Genomic DNA, 17,226 nt, shown 5'->3' on the forward strand with positions numbered 1-17,226 from the left:
TGCATTCACCTCGATGTTTCATTCTCCCTCGTCTCTTTAATTGGCAAAGAATGAAAATTTTAATTGGTGAAATGGAGTCTAATTTCGGTTTCCCGCAAACTTCTTGCCATAACATTCACACCGGAATCCTCTCAGAGACTGCAGGGTGCTGAAACACCAAAACGATCTCCAAACTGCAAATCACAGGCCCCAACAGTTCAAGAATCATATTTGAGATGAAAAACAGACATAGAAGATATAAACAAAATATAGTTTGTTGCACTATCCAGAAGATGTCGACTGAAGGAGCATTGTATCGGAAGATCAAGAAGGAAAATTCAATAGAATTTATGAAAAATAATGCATAAATAAAGACAGAGAAGCAGCCAGTGTACAAAAGAAGACAAATTGTGCAAATAATAAAAAGTTAATAATGCTGAGAACACGAGTTGCAAAGACCTTGAAATTCTGTCTGTAGGTTGTGGAATCAGTTCAGTGTTGAGGTGAGTGAAGTCATCCATGATGGCAGGAGCTTGATGGTTGAAGGGTAATAACAGTTCCTGAACCTAATGGTGTGTGACCTACAGCTGCTGTACCTCCTGCTTGATGGCAGTAGTGAGAAGAGAGCATAGCCTGGAATGTGTAGGTTCTCGATGGAAGGTGCTGCTTTTTTTGTGGCAGCTGTCCTTTTAAATGTGCTTAATGGAGGGAAGGGCTCTGCCTGTGATTGATGGGGCTGTATCCACCACTTTCTCTGGTCTCTTCTGCTCCTGGACATTGGTGTTTTCATACCAGACAGTTAGGATACCCTCCACTATACATCTATAGAGATTTAGATGAAATGCCCAATCTACACAAACTTCTAAGTAGAGGTGCCTTTGTACCTTCTTTGTAATGATCCCAGGGCAGATCCTCTGACATGATAACACCAAGGAATTTCACTGACTCTCTCCATATCTGATACCCTAATGACAACAGGCTCATAGACCTGGCTTTTCCCTCCTACAATTAAATAATCAACTCTTTAGTTTTACTGATGTTCAATGAGAGTTTGTTGTTGTGGCACCACTCAAAGATATTTTCAATCTCCCTCCTATATGTCATCATCTGCCAACAACAGTGGTGTTGAGAGCAGGCCTAAATATAGCATTAGAGATGTAGCCACACATTCATAGGTATAAAGTGAGAAAAGCATTTGGCTTCTCCAGTATTTAAGACATCACATCTTGAACAGTGGCAAGTACAGTAAATAATCCTCTTAGTAAAAGGCTAGTAAATAATTTTGGATCTGTCTTCTAGTCCTAATGATAGTCCAGTTTTATTGACTTCCTCATTTTTTAGATTATTTAAAATGTTTCAGCTTTTACTTTAGGATTCTGGAAGCCCTCACACTAGTCATTAAATTAATTATATCCACCCTTTACCAATGCTATATACTCACCAACCTGTTTGCATAGGCCAGCACAAGCTCATGACTCTTGTGTCATTTGCTTTGCCAGCTTTGGTATGAGAACTTTGATTTGTTGCTATTTCAAAAGATGGATGTGTAAATCTAGCAGAGATACATTGACTTAAAAATTCTTCAGTGCCCAGAAGGGTCCATTCACTGTACAGCATGCAAACTTGCAAATTATGTATTTTTTTCAAAAAGATGTGCATTAGGTGGAAGGCTACATATGAAAAAGAAATGCAGTTAAGCATTGGAATACCTTTTCTAGACATCCCACCTCTCCCGGAAGTTCCGGGAGTCTCCTGCATATTCATAGTGGCTCCCTGATGCCCGCAAATTATATACAATATCACGGAAATCAATTTTTTTGAGAGCGGGCGAGAGAGAGCGAGCGAGAGAGCAAGCAAGCGAGAGCGCTTGAGAGCGCGCCATGGCAGAGTGTTCCAAAATAAAACATATGTCACCCCAGACTACACTAAAGTGTACCCCTGCCTAATAGGGGTCAAAATAATGACAGTGTTGCTCGCTGCACTGTTTGCAACAGTGACTTTTCTATTGCCCATGGTGGGTTAAGACTGTAAAAGACATGTTGAGGTGAGCTTAACAGGTATCATTCGTTCATTAGCATAGCTAACGTTATTTAAACTAGCTGGCCAGCTGCTAAGGAGCTACTCTGTTGCAGATATCCCACCTCTCTGGAAGTCTCCCGCAAATTGATGGTGCTACCTCCCTGAAGTGAGTTTTTGCAGGGTGGGATGTCTGCTTTTCTTTGTGGAAAGAAATAGGCAAATTGTGAACCTAGTTTGTGGATGCAAGGGTTAGGGTGGTGGAAAAGTCAGAGGGGTGAGAAAGCTTGATATCGTAGTTGAGATATTAGTTGAATTAGCTGTGGGAATGGAGGATATGGGGATCTCAAGGATTGGTTGGACAATCTTTGTCGATTGGAAATAACATTTCCACCTTGCTGACAATCAACACTGGTGCACCTCAGGCTTGTGTGCTTAGCCAACTGCTCTACTCTCTCTACACCAATGACCCGCACAGCTCAAATACCATCTATAAATCAGCTGACTATGCACTATTGTTGGAAGAATTTCAGATGGTGACAAGAGGGTCTACAAGACTGAGATATATCAACTAGTTGAGTGGTGTTACAGCAACAACCTTGCACTCAACGTCATGCCTTTATTATTATTTTGTACTGCATTGTACTGCTTCTGCAAAGACAACAAATTTCACAACGTGCTGGTAACATTAAAGCTGATTCCAACTCTGACATGGAGGTGGAGAAATCAGGGGTAACAATTTGCTTGGGCTGTGTGGGTGGGGTGTAAAAAAGATGGAGAAGCTGGAGGTTGTAATAAAGCTGGCCTCACTTGTGTCGTGAGGTCTGCTTCTGTATTTGTGACTTGTGCCACCCATGAACCATGAATGCATATAAATTGTAGTAGTAGTAGTATTCAAGCAAACATGACATGTTTTGGATGCCACTGCATATGTCCAGGTGACCTATGGCCAATCATTTTAATTTCTATCCCTATTCCTATTCCGACATGTTGATCCATGGCCTTCTGGAACAGTGAGGCCACAGTCAGGTTGGAGAATTAACACATCATATTCTGTTTAGGCAGCCTCCAACCGGACGACAGTGATATCGATCTCTCCAACTTCTGGTAACTTTTTTCCTCTCCCCCTTCTGTCTTGAATTCCGCATTCTGGCCTCTTTCTTTTTCTCCTCTCTCGCCTATCAAATCCCCCTATGCCCCGTCTCCCTCCCTTTCTCCCATGGTCCACTCTCTTCTCCAATCAGATTCCTTCTTCTCCAACCCTGTTAGATTTTCACCTATCACTTCCCAGCTTCGTACTTCATTATCTGCTCAGTGGTAGCATTTCCTCTCATATTTTAATATACACATTTAAGGAGGCCTTTTTTTTGTTCTGGAATTAATTCTGAACTTTTTAATTGCTATATTAAATGCATACAGGATTAAGTACTAAACACCAAAGGTTCTCTGAAATCTCTGCACGTAATAATCCATTCCTGACTGGCATGCAGGTCGATTTTGTGCTCTGATGTTGAATGCACTACATTGTACATTTGTGCTTCTCCATAACAGATTAGAACAGAATAAATGCTCATATTTTACATAGTCAATCGTGCCAGGAACAGACAGAGCTATAATTATAACGTGAATTAAGACAGGATTAAGTGGTTCATACACAGACATATAAAATTTTGGTGACTGTATGTATTTCAAGTGTAAAATTGTACAAGTGGTTTAGACTTGTAATTTGTAAAATACTGGCTGTTAAATACCAGACTAGTATTGTTTTATGACTAGAAAGTCTTTAGCTTGTATAGAATATCATAAGATAGAAAAGGTATGTTAATTTGCTGGATAAGTATTTCGTCTTGATGTGGGAAAGGCAGAATCTGTGGTTACCAAGCTGATCCTTCACTGAGCCTGTCTGTTTTTTCTCTAGTTGAAGATTAATTAGATTTTCCATCAGCTTCCAGCACTATCTAAACCTTTCTTTAGGAGTTGGCTGCTGCGTGAGGACCGACTCCCAAAGCAGTACAGTATGTGCAGTACGGCATTATACCTGCTGCAGCTGCTGAGAGGGGAGGTTAAAAAATGGGAGACTTACTGAAACTGAAGAGTCTGCTTCAAATAATAGTTATGGGAGGTGGAGGAAACCACAACAGACTAATTGCAAATTAAACTTGCACGATGGTTTTAACTTGCCCACTATCTGCTGACAAAGTGGCTGTTTGATGCAAGCCTTCCTCCCAGGAAGTGGAGCTGAGGTGGTGACTGAGGGAAGCCAGGATTGCTTAGTCTTGCTGTCCTTTACATATGCCAAATGGGCTAACACAACAAAATAATTGGGTTCATTATTAGAGGCAGGTGTTCAGCAGAAAGTCCTTCTCACCCAATTAATCTCCCCAGTTTTGCTTTGGGATAAGTAAGTGGTCAAACTGGAGCAAGTTCTTCACTTTAGCAGCAAATGTTCAGAGATCAGAAAAGTAACATCACCCACAATTCTAACCATATTGTCACTATTTCTTCAGAATGACACATTGCTGTAGCACTTTATTCAGCATCCATTATTAAGGACTCCCATCACCCAGGATGTGTTCTCTTCTTATTAATACCATCAGAGAATAGTATAGGACTCTGAAGATACACACTCAATGTTTCAGGAACAGCTTCTTCTCCTCCACCATCAGATTTTGAAGCAATGAACCAACACATCAACAGTATCTTTCTATTTTTGCTTTCTTTTTGCACTAATTTAATTTTTAAAAATATATTTCTTTTTGTAATTTATAGTATTTTTTCTATTGTACGGCACTGCTTCTACAAAACAACAAATTTCACAACATACTGCATGTCAGAGATATTAAAACAAATTCTGATTCAAAGAAGTCTCATAGCCCCTAAAGGGAACATGCACTTTTCCTGGGTCTGCTTATTTGCAGTCATACTGGTGAGGACATTGGCTTAAAGCTGTATAAGCCAATGATCATAGACCTATGATCAAATTGGTAATTTCAGCTTCTTAGTGTACTCTGTATTAATAGAATCTTTTTGGTGCTTTGCTGATGTTACTGTAGAGGATTAAGTGGGCAAATTCCGATACATTGATCTTCCTCTATAACCCAATGAATATATTTCTTATTGTGTAATGTTATCTACTTCATAAAATTTCCAAGGTGTTTCTTGTAGTCTGCGGAGGGACAGGGATTTACAAAGTGTCCCTTAATTTCTTTAGTATGAACGATATATGTTAATAATTGGCAGTGGAGAATTACAAAAGCCATGTCTGTTTGTATCATGTTCCTGTCTGAATTATTTTAAAGCTTGAATGCAAACACAAGATATGGTCTGAACTCATTGAGAATTTGAATACACCCAGGATTGATTACATCTTTTTCCTTTTTCTGTGGGAAACATAAACACTATGCATTGACATGATTGAAATTCTTTTGTAGAGTGTTAACTCCCCCCATCCCTTTGTGATGTGCAGGAGAGAGGTAGGGCTGGGGAGGAACAGAAAAGCTCATTTTGCCAATTCAAAATCTGACACCTGATACTTTAGTGAGATCAGTTGGGAGATGTGGACACTTAAATTGCTCCCTTCAGGTCAGCCCAGCCTGTCATTATAAGGTCTTCATCTATTTTTAGCAGCTATTTAGATGAATGACTGTGGGTGGTGATCTGTGAGAAGGGAGTTGCAAAGATGATTGCTGATTAGTTTTCTCCATGATTCTCTCCTCTTATTGCAACATCTTGAACTGCATGATATGCCCTTTCCCTGTCTGGTGATCAGCCCTACCCCCATTTGATCTACTCCACCACAAGGAATTACCTTCCCTGATATGTTTGTTCCTGAATCTGGACTATCCCTGTGATGGATTCCTAATAAGGTAAGAACTTAATTCCTCTGCTTGCTCTGCCATTCAGTATTGCTTATCTCTGACCTCAATGTCACTTTCCATCGAAAGCAAGATCAAATTTGATCAAAAGTCTATTGATATTTGCCTAGATATATTGGGATTGAGCCTCCACAACCTCATTGGATAGAAAATTCCTAATACTCACCATCTTCTGAGGAAGACGAGATGATTTTTTTCTTCAGTTCTGAGTTGCTGATCCATTATTTTGAGACTGTCTCCTAGTACTGAGCACACAAGTCAGGAGAAACAACAATCCCCTGTATAGCTTGTTAAATTCTGTAAGAATTTTTATACAGTACATTTTAATGAGATTATTCTTCTGAACTCGACTCTAGTATAGGCACCATCTGTTTATGTCTTGATAGTCAATCCCCCTCTCACAGAAACAGCTCCCACCCACTTCCAAGAATTCCTTTGGTGGATCTTCGCTGCACTTCTGGTATTGCAAGTGAATCTTTTTTATGTAGGAAAAACAGATCTTTACTTCGTATAGCAGTTGCAGTCTCCCCAAGGACCTGTTTAATTGCAGTAGGATATCTTTACTCATGTACTTAATTCCTCTTGTGATAAAGGCTAATGTCCTTTTTTGTGCTTGTAATCACTTCACCCAACTCACAGTATCCACTGACACAACCAGACGCACAATGTTCCCATTGCCAAGTCACAACCTTCTCTTGCTGACTCAGCACTTTTCCAGCTTCCCGCTTAATGTTTGTTGCCCCTCACAAACATTCCCTTCATGGTTTCCTTCCGTGACGTGGCTCTTTTTCATAGATTCTCCTTCTCACTTCTGAGTGACTCCTGATCAAAATCAAATGGGACCTGACAACCCATTTGTGGATTTCCAGTCAATATTCACATGGACTCACTTTCTTCCAAAAGCATTCCTATCTGTTATTTTAGCATGAATATTATTCCTTCTAAAATAAATAGCTCAGTACTATTTAAAATGACATCAAAGGTACTCTCAACTGAATTCTACATCTACTTTATTCAATAATCGTTGTCTTTGTATTTAATTACTAGATTTTTTTTCAGAAAAATTATTTGTAGTTGGTTCACCTGATTACAAAAATGAATGGCTTCGAAAATCACTTTGTTAACATATTTCTTAAACCTATAATTCTGTGAAAATTTCTAAAGATCAGCATTTCTGTATGTGACACAAATACAGTGTGCTGCTGAGCTAACTGTGCAGCTAGTGCTTTGTATCCATATCCATAGACTATTTGTGGAACTGTTGTTTTCTTTTAGACGAGAAACTAAATTTTTAAAAATTTTGCCAGCTCCACTTTTCCTATTGCTTTTGGGGCTGCCCAATAGTGATCAACGCTTGCTGAAAGCAAGTAAATAACTAGAAGCACAGATGAGCAGATGTAGCAGCCATCATTAAAATATGTTAGCAGAATATTCCTTGAGGCTCTGTCCAGTGCTTTCAGTATATCATAGTGTGGTTATTACTAAAACTTAGAACATGGCAAAAATAACTCTCACGATTATTTTTCACACTTGCTTAAAAATATTATCACACTTTTAAGTCATTCTGTGATGATATTGGATTTGCTGTCCCTGAAGGTCTCAAATCAAACGAAGATCCTCACACCCATCGGATATAGATAGCTATGGTTAACCTTACTAAAGGGAGGTTATACCGTAGCCACTTACTTTTCAAAGGTTAGATCACTTTCCTGTTTATCCTCTATGGCAAGTTTAGCTACCTAAACTTTGCAAAGCTGTCCTTTTAACTTGCTTGCAATTTACATTAAGAACTGAGGACTGGTTCCTGTCTATGACAAGAAGCTCAGCAGGGAATATTGGTTGGGAGTTTAACTTAAAACAACTCTTTGATCCCTGGAGGTGTCAGCCGCTGTGTTAGAAAACTGTGCTTTGCAAAACAGTCCCTAGGCCCAGGACAGTGAATATCCATCACACTTCTATACCTTGTAGTTACTCCTAGTAGTATTACCAATGTGACAATGTTTAGTTTGCTGTTTTAATGTGAGCTTAGCCACATCATTTAAGTCATATTCACTGTTAATAGTTACTCTTTGCCTTGACTGAGCTAGTTCTAAGTTCACCAGAAGCTCTTTGTAGGTTAACTACAGTATGTATGAACAGTTACTCACCAATCAATATTGTTTCATAGTGATGTGATTATAAATATTGGATTATACAGTTATTTCCTATAATATACTTTACATGATTGTATTGTGCTTAACTACCAAATGAAAGCCAATGCATGAGAAATTTTGTATGTTGCTATAAATAAAGTTGTAAAAGTGCTTAAGTGATATATTATATTAGTTTGAGATAGTGCCCAACTATTAAAACTAGTTGTCTCATTGGTCATTCTCTGATCATTCAAGTGTTTTGGGATATGTGGAGAATTGGGTTGGAGATAGAGACACCTGCTGTGCCTAATGCCTTACGTATCAGGCACAGACATTCCCCTACAGTCTAAAATACACATTTGTGGATATTCAAATAAGTTAAATGCAAAATAGGAATGCTGATGGAGTTGTTTTAAGAGCAAGAGAATCTTAAGAAAATAGATAATGGCTAACTCTCTGTTCTGTGTTCATTTGGTGAGAACATGTTACCATTGGAACTTGCAGTGTAAGCTGGTCACATACAAATGAATTGTAGGCTGTGTCCTCTTTAAATCTTGACGACTCATCGGCTGACTTCTCTCAGCAGGAGCATCTAGCATTTGGGGTTCACTTTTACAAGTGCATATCATGCTACTTCCCGCTAAGGTGACTAAACAAAATATCTGGAAATAGAAGAAATAATAAACACAAAAATTTCTGCAGATGCTGGAAATCCAGAGCAGCACGTACAAAATGAACACAAACACAGCACGTCAGGCAGCATCTATAGAAAGGATAATTATTCAACAATTTGGGCTTAGAATTCATCAGCACTGGAAAGGAAGGGGGAAGAAGCCAGAATAAGAAGGTGGGGGAGATAAAGGAATATAAACTGATAGGTAAAATTAGGTAAGGGTGAAGGTGAGGGAAATAGAAGAAAACCTGCTTTAAGAAAATCCATGGATTATCTTGATCCATGTAGTCAATCTCATCTGCACCTTTTCAACAGCAGCTCTGCAGTAATGCCAGTGACTTTATCAATTTCATTAGGAACAATGGAAAGCAAAGTAGATCTTCAAAGGTATTCTCACCATGATGGGCATGTTGTGACTGAGGAAACTGGCAGGCACACTTCCTCAGCACATCTGCCCAACACACTCTTCTACACCTACCCCCCACCCACCCAATCTATTCATGTATACTGATCTCACTCTCATTCCAGCAGCGGCCCAAGATATCTGTGAGGCTTAGGCTCATCATTCAAGTGAAAATCTTTGTAGTGAATACTATACTACAGGAAAGTATGAATAAACTAGGATAAGCACAACAATGTGGCATCAAAAATACTGAGCAATAAAAATGGGCTGATATACAGAAAGTAATACACAAATGTAACAAAGGGGTTTCTTTAACTGACTCACTTGGGCTTTGCACTTTATTTTGGTGTATCTAAAAGTCTAGGTGGGAGGTTGCACTTTTAACAACCATTTTCTGACAGTAACCATGGCAATGACTGCTGCATGCAGAATGACCTCATTAGATGTGTCTTCTGACACTTGTCAAACATCTAGGGGCACTAACATGAATTGTTCCCAGGCCAATTTCCTGAATGGTTGCTAGTGGACCCTGAAATGATCGTTAGTGGCATCTAATGTGTACAAAATATATTTATGCACAAAAAAGCATTTCAAAAGAATAAGTTGTGTATAAAACATATTGCAATAGCTTTGAGAAACTTATAAAGAATAACATTCATGTGAGTTTCTTTTTCTATCAGGAATGATTGATAGTGGATTAACTTGGGTGTTCTTTTTTAAATTTTTCTTTTAAGCTTGCTGCTTTGGAGAGACAGATCTTTGATTTCCTGGGATATCAATGGGCTCCCATCCTAGCAAATTTCTTGCACATCATTGTTGTTATACTTGGCCTTTTTGGTACAATTCAATACAGACCTCGGTACATTGTGGTGGTAAGTAAGAACTTTTCAATTTTCCCATCATGTTAACTCTAACCAGCCATTGTTAGATAAGAAACCATTCATAATGGCTAATAACATGCTTGATCAAGATATGATATTCTCCAGTGTATTAGATTATTTCTCACTGACTGGATTCTATAGAGGAATCTCTTTTGAATATTTGAACCCTATAAATACACATTGAAAATTTAGATTTGTATGTCACATGATTTTCCGACTGTTTTAGAAGTTGAAAATTCTGCATCATGGCTATCCACTTTTCTTCTGTATAATCCTCAGTAAGTAAATTTCTGTTCTTTTATGCTCCACTTTCATCTCTAACAGCCTTGTTCTAAAAATTACACCACTTCAAACAGCTGGAGGTGTGCAGCAGAAAGGCAGTTTAACTGGGAGTATTGCAAGTGTGCTTTGTAACCAGTGTCATTGTAACTAGTGAAATATTTGACTCCTGACTTTCTGGTAGAAACTTTCTTTCTCCTGCACTTTTCCTCTGATGGAAAACATTCCCAAATGACATCAACAGATATACAATGTAGAGTTCTTCTCCAGTGTGTTATTCTACCATGAAAAGTGGTGTTTCTTATTTACTCAAAGAGCAACCAGACATTACTAACCTCTATTCTTCTTCTCACCTGCCTACCATTTCCCCCTGCTTCCCTCTCCCATACCTTTCTTCCATGGTCCACTCTTTTCTCCTTTCAGAATACTTCCTCTTTAGCCCTTCACCTTTTCCACCAATCACTTTCTAGCTTCTCACTTCATCCCACCACCCCACCCACTTAGCTTCACCTCTCACCTTCTACTTTGTACTCCATCCCCTGCCCCCACCTTCTTAGCCTGTCTTCTTCCCACTTCTTTTCAAGTCTTGGCCCAAAACATTGACTCTTTGCTGCCTGGCCTGCTGAGTGCCTTCAGCATTTCATATGTGCTACTAACAATGCCTTCTCTTCACCTGCAATTTAAAGGACAACGCTCAATTTTTTATCCAACATCTGTGGCCACAAATCAAGCTTTACACATGTACTTCAAGTGCTTTGCTTGTGGAGATCAGTCATAATCATTCTCAGCTTCACAGCCACAATTTTTTCAGGCCTCAACTGGTGATCTCCATCACATCTTGGTAGTGCGCTACTTGCCGCTGCAAGAGGGCGGTCATCAGTATGAGTGAAAAGAGCAGAGTATGCATCGGAATGATTGCTTTTCAGGACTCACCAAAGTACAGAATCTCAAAGACTGCATCCCCACAAAGACATGCCTGCTAAAAGCATTAAGGATTACTGTAGCCCCCCTGCAGAGTGAATTTGCCTCCTTTGGGTATTACACTTCACCGTCCTCTGAATGTGTTCCTCTGCCTACTCAAATGACTCATTCACCACTCCCCTCAGCGAAGATTCCATTCAACACTCTGTAGTAGAAGTGAATGGTATGAACCTTTGAGAGCAGCTGAGATAGCTCCTGCAAGGTTAAGTACCAGCAACTCTCAGAATCTGAAAGTAATCAATACAGCCAAAATTGACGAGCTGAACTAAGAGTGGCACAGCTTAGAGTCATGTAGAGAAATCCAATGATACTATTCTACGAGACTTGCTATAGAATACCTGTCCTTACAGCTTTCCATGGACAGCATTAGGATGAATTACAATGCAGTTTAAAGGAAAATAAAAATTAGTAATTGAATTTCTAGACTATCAACTCTTAACTGTTATCTGAAATTGCACAACAAATACTATACTATCTTACACTAGGGCACTGGGGTCAACTTGCTTCATCAATGCCTCCATTATCCCAGGAATAAATGAGAGAAAGCTAATAGACAATAATAAAATTACACAACATCACCAGAGTGTACACGCATATCACGCTGGAGGAACTCAGCAGGTCAGGCAGCATCCATGGAAATGAACAATCAACGTTTCAGGCCGAGACCCGACTGAAATGTTGACTGTTCGTTTCCACAGGTGCCGCCCGACCTGCTGAGCTCCTCCAGCGTGTTGTGTGTGTTGCTTTGACCCCAGAATCTGCAGAGTATTTTGTGATTACCAGAGTGTAGCTTTCTCATAAGATTCTTCAATCCTATTGATCCATATTTCAAGTACTTTTTTGTGAATCCCCCCCCCTTTTCATTGGTCAGACTCCAAAATAACACTCCCAGTGCTGAAATATCAGGGGCTCTGCTTCTAGTATTCTGACACTCAGAGTCAGCCTTCTCTTTATTTCAGACTATTTTGCCTGACTACAACTTTTGACACTGCTTGGGCATGCCAGGTTGAAACATTAACATTCCATTGTCTAGGAAATGATCTCCAGTCTTGTAAATACTATTTATCAAGGATCGAAGAACAGTTTTTCCTGTAGTCTATGTCCCATCACTACCATAGTCTTAGAATGTGGCTTCCTATTCTGCTATACTGTGACAACTTCCTCTATTCTGTCCCAAATACTGTCTCAAGCAAGACTGCATGAACTTTCATTTATTCTAATACCCCATGATTACACACTCACTGTTACAGGATAATTATATTATATACTATATCCATATCTGATCTGGTCTCCAGCTTCTTTTCTAAAGTTCGATCTCAAAGTTTTCACTCTCAGTGCTTCCAATCAGCACAATCCACTCACGTTAACACACTGTCCTGGAATCCAACTCAAGTTGCTTTAACACTCCGTCCCTTCTTCCATCACATTTCATGCTGTAGACAAGCACTGTGCTACTAAATGTTATGAACAAACAAAGCGCTCTTCCCGTCTTCCTACCCATTATCTCCTCACCCCGTCCCTCCTCCACCCTCCTTACTCCCATGTCACTAACTACCCCTGTCCTGTTTTCCCCTTTATAGTCTAATTTAGAGGCTGAACACCGCAGACCTAATCTATCTGTGGTTATTGTGGAGGGATAACTGTTGTGTACTTAATATTTCAGTAATATTTGAATAATATTGTAAATTGTTTGATTAATCATTCATTATGGGTTATAGGTAAAAGTACGTGAATGGCACACGTCATTACGCCACCATGTCATAACTGCATGTCTTGCTTAAAGGAAAAACAAAACTAAGAATTACATGTATTATCTCTGGTTTCCTGTGTTTTTCTTTCAATTAATTTTGGAGTTACAAACATAGCAGTGGTGACAAGAAAGTTTTAAGTGAACCTGAGACAACTACATACATGTTGAAGCGCAGCGAGATATTCGAGTTTTTAAAAAAAGGACAACAAGATGTTAAAGTTAAAAAAAAAAGTGCAGCACGTTTATTTTCTTTGGAAGTGCAGGAAGACATTTGAGTTTAAAAAAAGCCAGAAAATAGACAAAAGCAATGAGTTTAATAGTGATATAATTATAAGGGTAATAATAATAGTAAATTAAAATATTTAAAAAACAGAAATGGCTGGTTACATTGGAAAGATAGATGAGTTCAGTTGGACAACAGATAACTGGATGATGATACTGAACTAATTGAGCAGTATTTTAAAGCAAATGAAAAAGTGAGTGCCAGTGTTACTGAGTGAAATAGCTGGAAGAACATACAGTTTAATCAGAAGATTAACTGCTTCAATTAAACCAGCCGAAATGAGCTTTGATGATATCATGAAAGAAATGCAGGAACATTTAGAACCAAAACCATTGTTGATTGTAGAATGCTTTAGGTTTCATAAATGGAATTAAAAGGAAGGGGAGTTCATTTCAGCTTATGTGGCTGAATCTGGTTTGGGATGTTTCAACCAGTACTTGTATGGGAGAGAGTTTACCTTCATTACTGATTATCAACCACTAATGTCCATTTCCATTCCACAGTGGGGAGTTCCACTAACAGCAGCAGCACGAAATCAGAGATAGGCTCTGTTTCTTGGAGAATAAAATTATAGATTGAATTCACAATACTGACTAATGCTGGAAATGCTGTTGGATTTTCCCATTTAACTTTGGAAAAGGAAATAAGTGAAAAACTTCAAAGTTCAAAAGAACAAAGTCAACTTATTATCAAAGTACATATACACTACTATATAAAACCCTGACAACAGGAATTCTGCAGATGCTGGAAATTCAAGCAACATACATCAAAGTTGCTGGTGAACGCAGCAGGCCAAGCAGCATCTATAGGAAGAGGCGCAGTCGACGTTTCAGGCCGAGACCCTTCGTCAGGACTTCCTTCAGTTAGTCCTGACGAAGGGTCTCGGCCTGAAACGTCGACTGCGCCTCTTCCTATAGATGCTGCTTGGCCTGCTGCGTTCACCAGCAACTTTGATGTATGTTGCTCATATAAAATCCTCAGTTTTGTTTCCCTGTGGGCATAATCAGTAAACCCAAGAACCTCAATAGAATCAATGAAAGACCTCTCCCAGAAGAGCAGAAGACAACAGACAGTACAAATACAAAAGAGAAATAATAATAACAATAATAATAGCACTCCACATGTGCATATGCAATTCTGATAAGAAGTACACATCACTAAATTGAAATGAAAGCACAACCCAGAAAAATGAAGTAATTATCACTATAGAAGAAAAAGTTAATCAATGAAAGACATCCCTATGATCTGAGCAGACTTGATGTTGACAGGGAAGCGTCATGCACCTAGCTCATTGTGGGAGATTTCTTCCCAGAAATAGAGGAGTTCCTTGTGGCAATGAAGAACTAGGTGGTTAACACAAAAAATTATCAAAAATATGTAGTAAAAACCAAAAAAATCAAGATGATAAATGCAGAAAATGCCAACAGAAACCAGCGCATTACAAGATCCTGCAGCAGTTTAACTCAATCTGATTGCTTAAGCAGGCAAATACAAGTGGCAAACATCAATCACCAAAATCTTGCTTTGAAATACAAACTCCAAAAAGACATCATACCTTACTATAACTATAAACATGATCCAGTTTTAGAGTCAGAATCCTACAAATTATATTATAAACTTTCCATTATTACAGATAGAGCAATCTATAGTAACCACCCAAATATAATAGTACAGGATAAATAAGCAAAAACAAATTATTTAATAGATATAAAAATTCCAAGCACACATAATATACAGAAATCAATACAAAATATGTTGAAATAAAAGATTAAATTGAAAGACTACAGAACATTAACAAGGTCAGAATCAGGTTCATTATCACAGGCACGTGGTGTGAAACTTGTTAACAGCTGCAGCAATTCAATGCAATACATAATAATAAATAAGTAAATATTATTCAGTATACTTTATACAGAATATGTATATTGAATAGATTAAAAATCATGCAAAAAAACCAGAAATACTACATACTAAAAAAAGTGAGGTAGTGTCCAAGGGTTCAATGTCCATTTAGGAATCAGATGGCCGAGGGGAAGAAGCTGTTCCTGAATCGCTGAGTGTGTGCCTTCAGGCTACTGCGCCTCCTACCTGATAGAAACAGTGAGAAAAGGGCATGCCCTGGGTGCTGGAGGTCCTTAATAATGGACACTGCCTTTCTGAGACACTGCTCCTTGAAGATGTCCTGAGTACTTTGATGGAGATGGAGCTGATTAAATTTACAACCCTCTGTAGTTTCTTTCAGTCCTATGCAGTAGCCCCCCACCCCCACATACCAGACAGTGATGCAGCCTATCAGAATGCTCTTCATGGTACATCTACAGAAGTTTTAGAGTGAATTTGTTGATGTACAGAATCTCTTCAAACTTCTAATAAAGTATAGCTGCTGTCTTGCCTTCTTTATAACTGCATCAAAATTTTTGGACCAGGTTAGATCCTCAGAGATTTTGACACCCAGGAACTTGAAACTACTCACTCTCTCCAATTCTGATCCCTCTATGAGGATTGGTATGTGTTCCTTCGTCTTACACTACTGGAAGTCCAACCAGCTGTTCTGTCTTACTGACGCCAGGCTTTTTCTGTGGCACCACTCCACTAGTTGACACATCTCACTCCTGTACACCCTCTCATCACCACCTGAGATTCTACCAACAATGGTTGTATCATCAGCAAATTTATAGATAGTATTTGAGCTATGTCTGGCTACACATTCATGGGTGTATAGAGAGCAGAGCAGTGGGCTAAGCACACACCCTTGACGTGCACCAGTGTTGATCATCAGCAAGTTGGAGATATTATCATCAATCTGCACAGATTGTGGTCTTCCATTTAGGAAGTTGAGGATGCAATTGCAGCGGGAGGTACAGAGGCCCAGGTTCTGCAACTTCCCAATGAGGATTTTGGGAATGATGGTATTAAATGCTAAGTTATAGTGGATGAACAGCATCCTGACATAGGTGTTTGTGTTGTCCAGCTGGTCTAAAGTGGTGTGGAGAGCCTTTGAGGTTGCATCTGCCATAAACCTATTGTGGCAATAGGCAAATTGCAGTGGGTTCAGGTCCTTACTGAGGCAGGAATTCAGTTATGTCATAACCAACCTCTCAAAGCATTTCATCACTGTAGATGTGAGTGCTACTGGGTGATAGTCATAAAGGCAGCCCACATTATTCTTCTTAGGCACTGGTATAATTGTTGCCTTTTTGAAGCAAGTGGGAACTTCTGCCCATAGCAGTGAGAGGTTGAAAACGTCCTTCAATACTCCTGCTAGTTAGTTGGCACAGGTTTTCAGAGCCTTACCAGGCACTCCATCTGGACCTTCTGCCTTGTGAGGGTTCAACCTCTTTAAAGAAAGCCTAACATTGGCCTCTGAGACAGCGATCACATGGTCATCCAGTGCAGCAAGGAACTTCTCAGCTGTAGTTGTGTTCTCCCTTTCAAAGCGTGCATAGAAGGCATTAAGTTCGTCTGGTAGTGAAGCATCGCTGCCATTCATGCTATTGGGTTTTGCTTTGTAGGAAGTAATGTCTTGCAAACCCTACTAGAGTTGTCGTGCATTTGATGTCGCTTCCAACCTTGTACGAAATTGTTTCTTCGCCCTTGAAATAGCCCTCCGCAAATCTAATCAGGTTTCTGGTACAGGCCTGGGTTGCTGGATTTGAGTACCACAGATCTAGCCTGCAGCAGACAATGCACCTCCTGGTTCATCCACAGCTTTTGTTTTGGGAATGTGCAGTAAGTCTTTGTAGGCACACACTCATCCACGCAGGTTTTAGTGAAGTCGGTAACAACTGCAGCATATTCATCCAGGCTTGTAGATGAATCTCTGAATACAGTCCAGTCCACCAACTCAATGCAGTCCTGTAGGCTCTCCTGTGCTTCCCTTGTCCATACCTTCTTGGTCCTGATTACTGGTGCTGCAGTCTTCAGTCTCTGCCTATACTCAGGGAGTAGAAGTACAGCCAGGTGATCAGACTTCC

General features: G+C 39.4%; 1 protein-coding gene across 2 annotated transcripts in view; it reads left to right on the plus strand.

Moving 5' to 3' along the window:
* The window catches only part of LOC134336512 (sodium/potassium-transporting ATPase subunit beta-1-interacting protein 3-like), a 200,447-nt gene that overhangs the window by 52,577 nt on the left and 130,644 nt on the right, over positions 1-17,226 (plus strand). For both annotated transcript variants that reach the window (XM_063030787.1, XM_063030793.1), the window contains exon 2: positions 9,813-9,950. In XM_063030787.1, coding sequence (XP_062886857.1) covers positions 9,813-9,950 — 138 coding nt within the window. The remainder of the gene's footprint in view (positions 1-9,812; positions 9,951-17,226) is intronic.

This window comes from Mobula hypostoma, chromosome 2 (genome assembly GCF_963921235.1).
Source record: "Mobula hypostoma chromosome 2, sMobHyp1.1, whole genome shotgun sequence".
NCBI lineage: Eukaryota > Metazoa > Chordata > Chondrichthyes > Myliobatiformes > Myliobatidae > Mobula > Mobula hypostoma.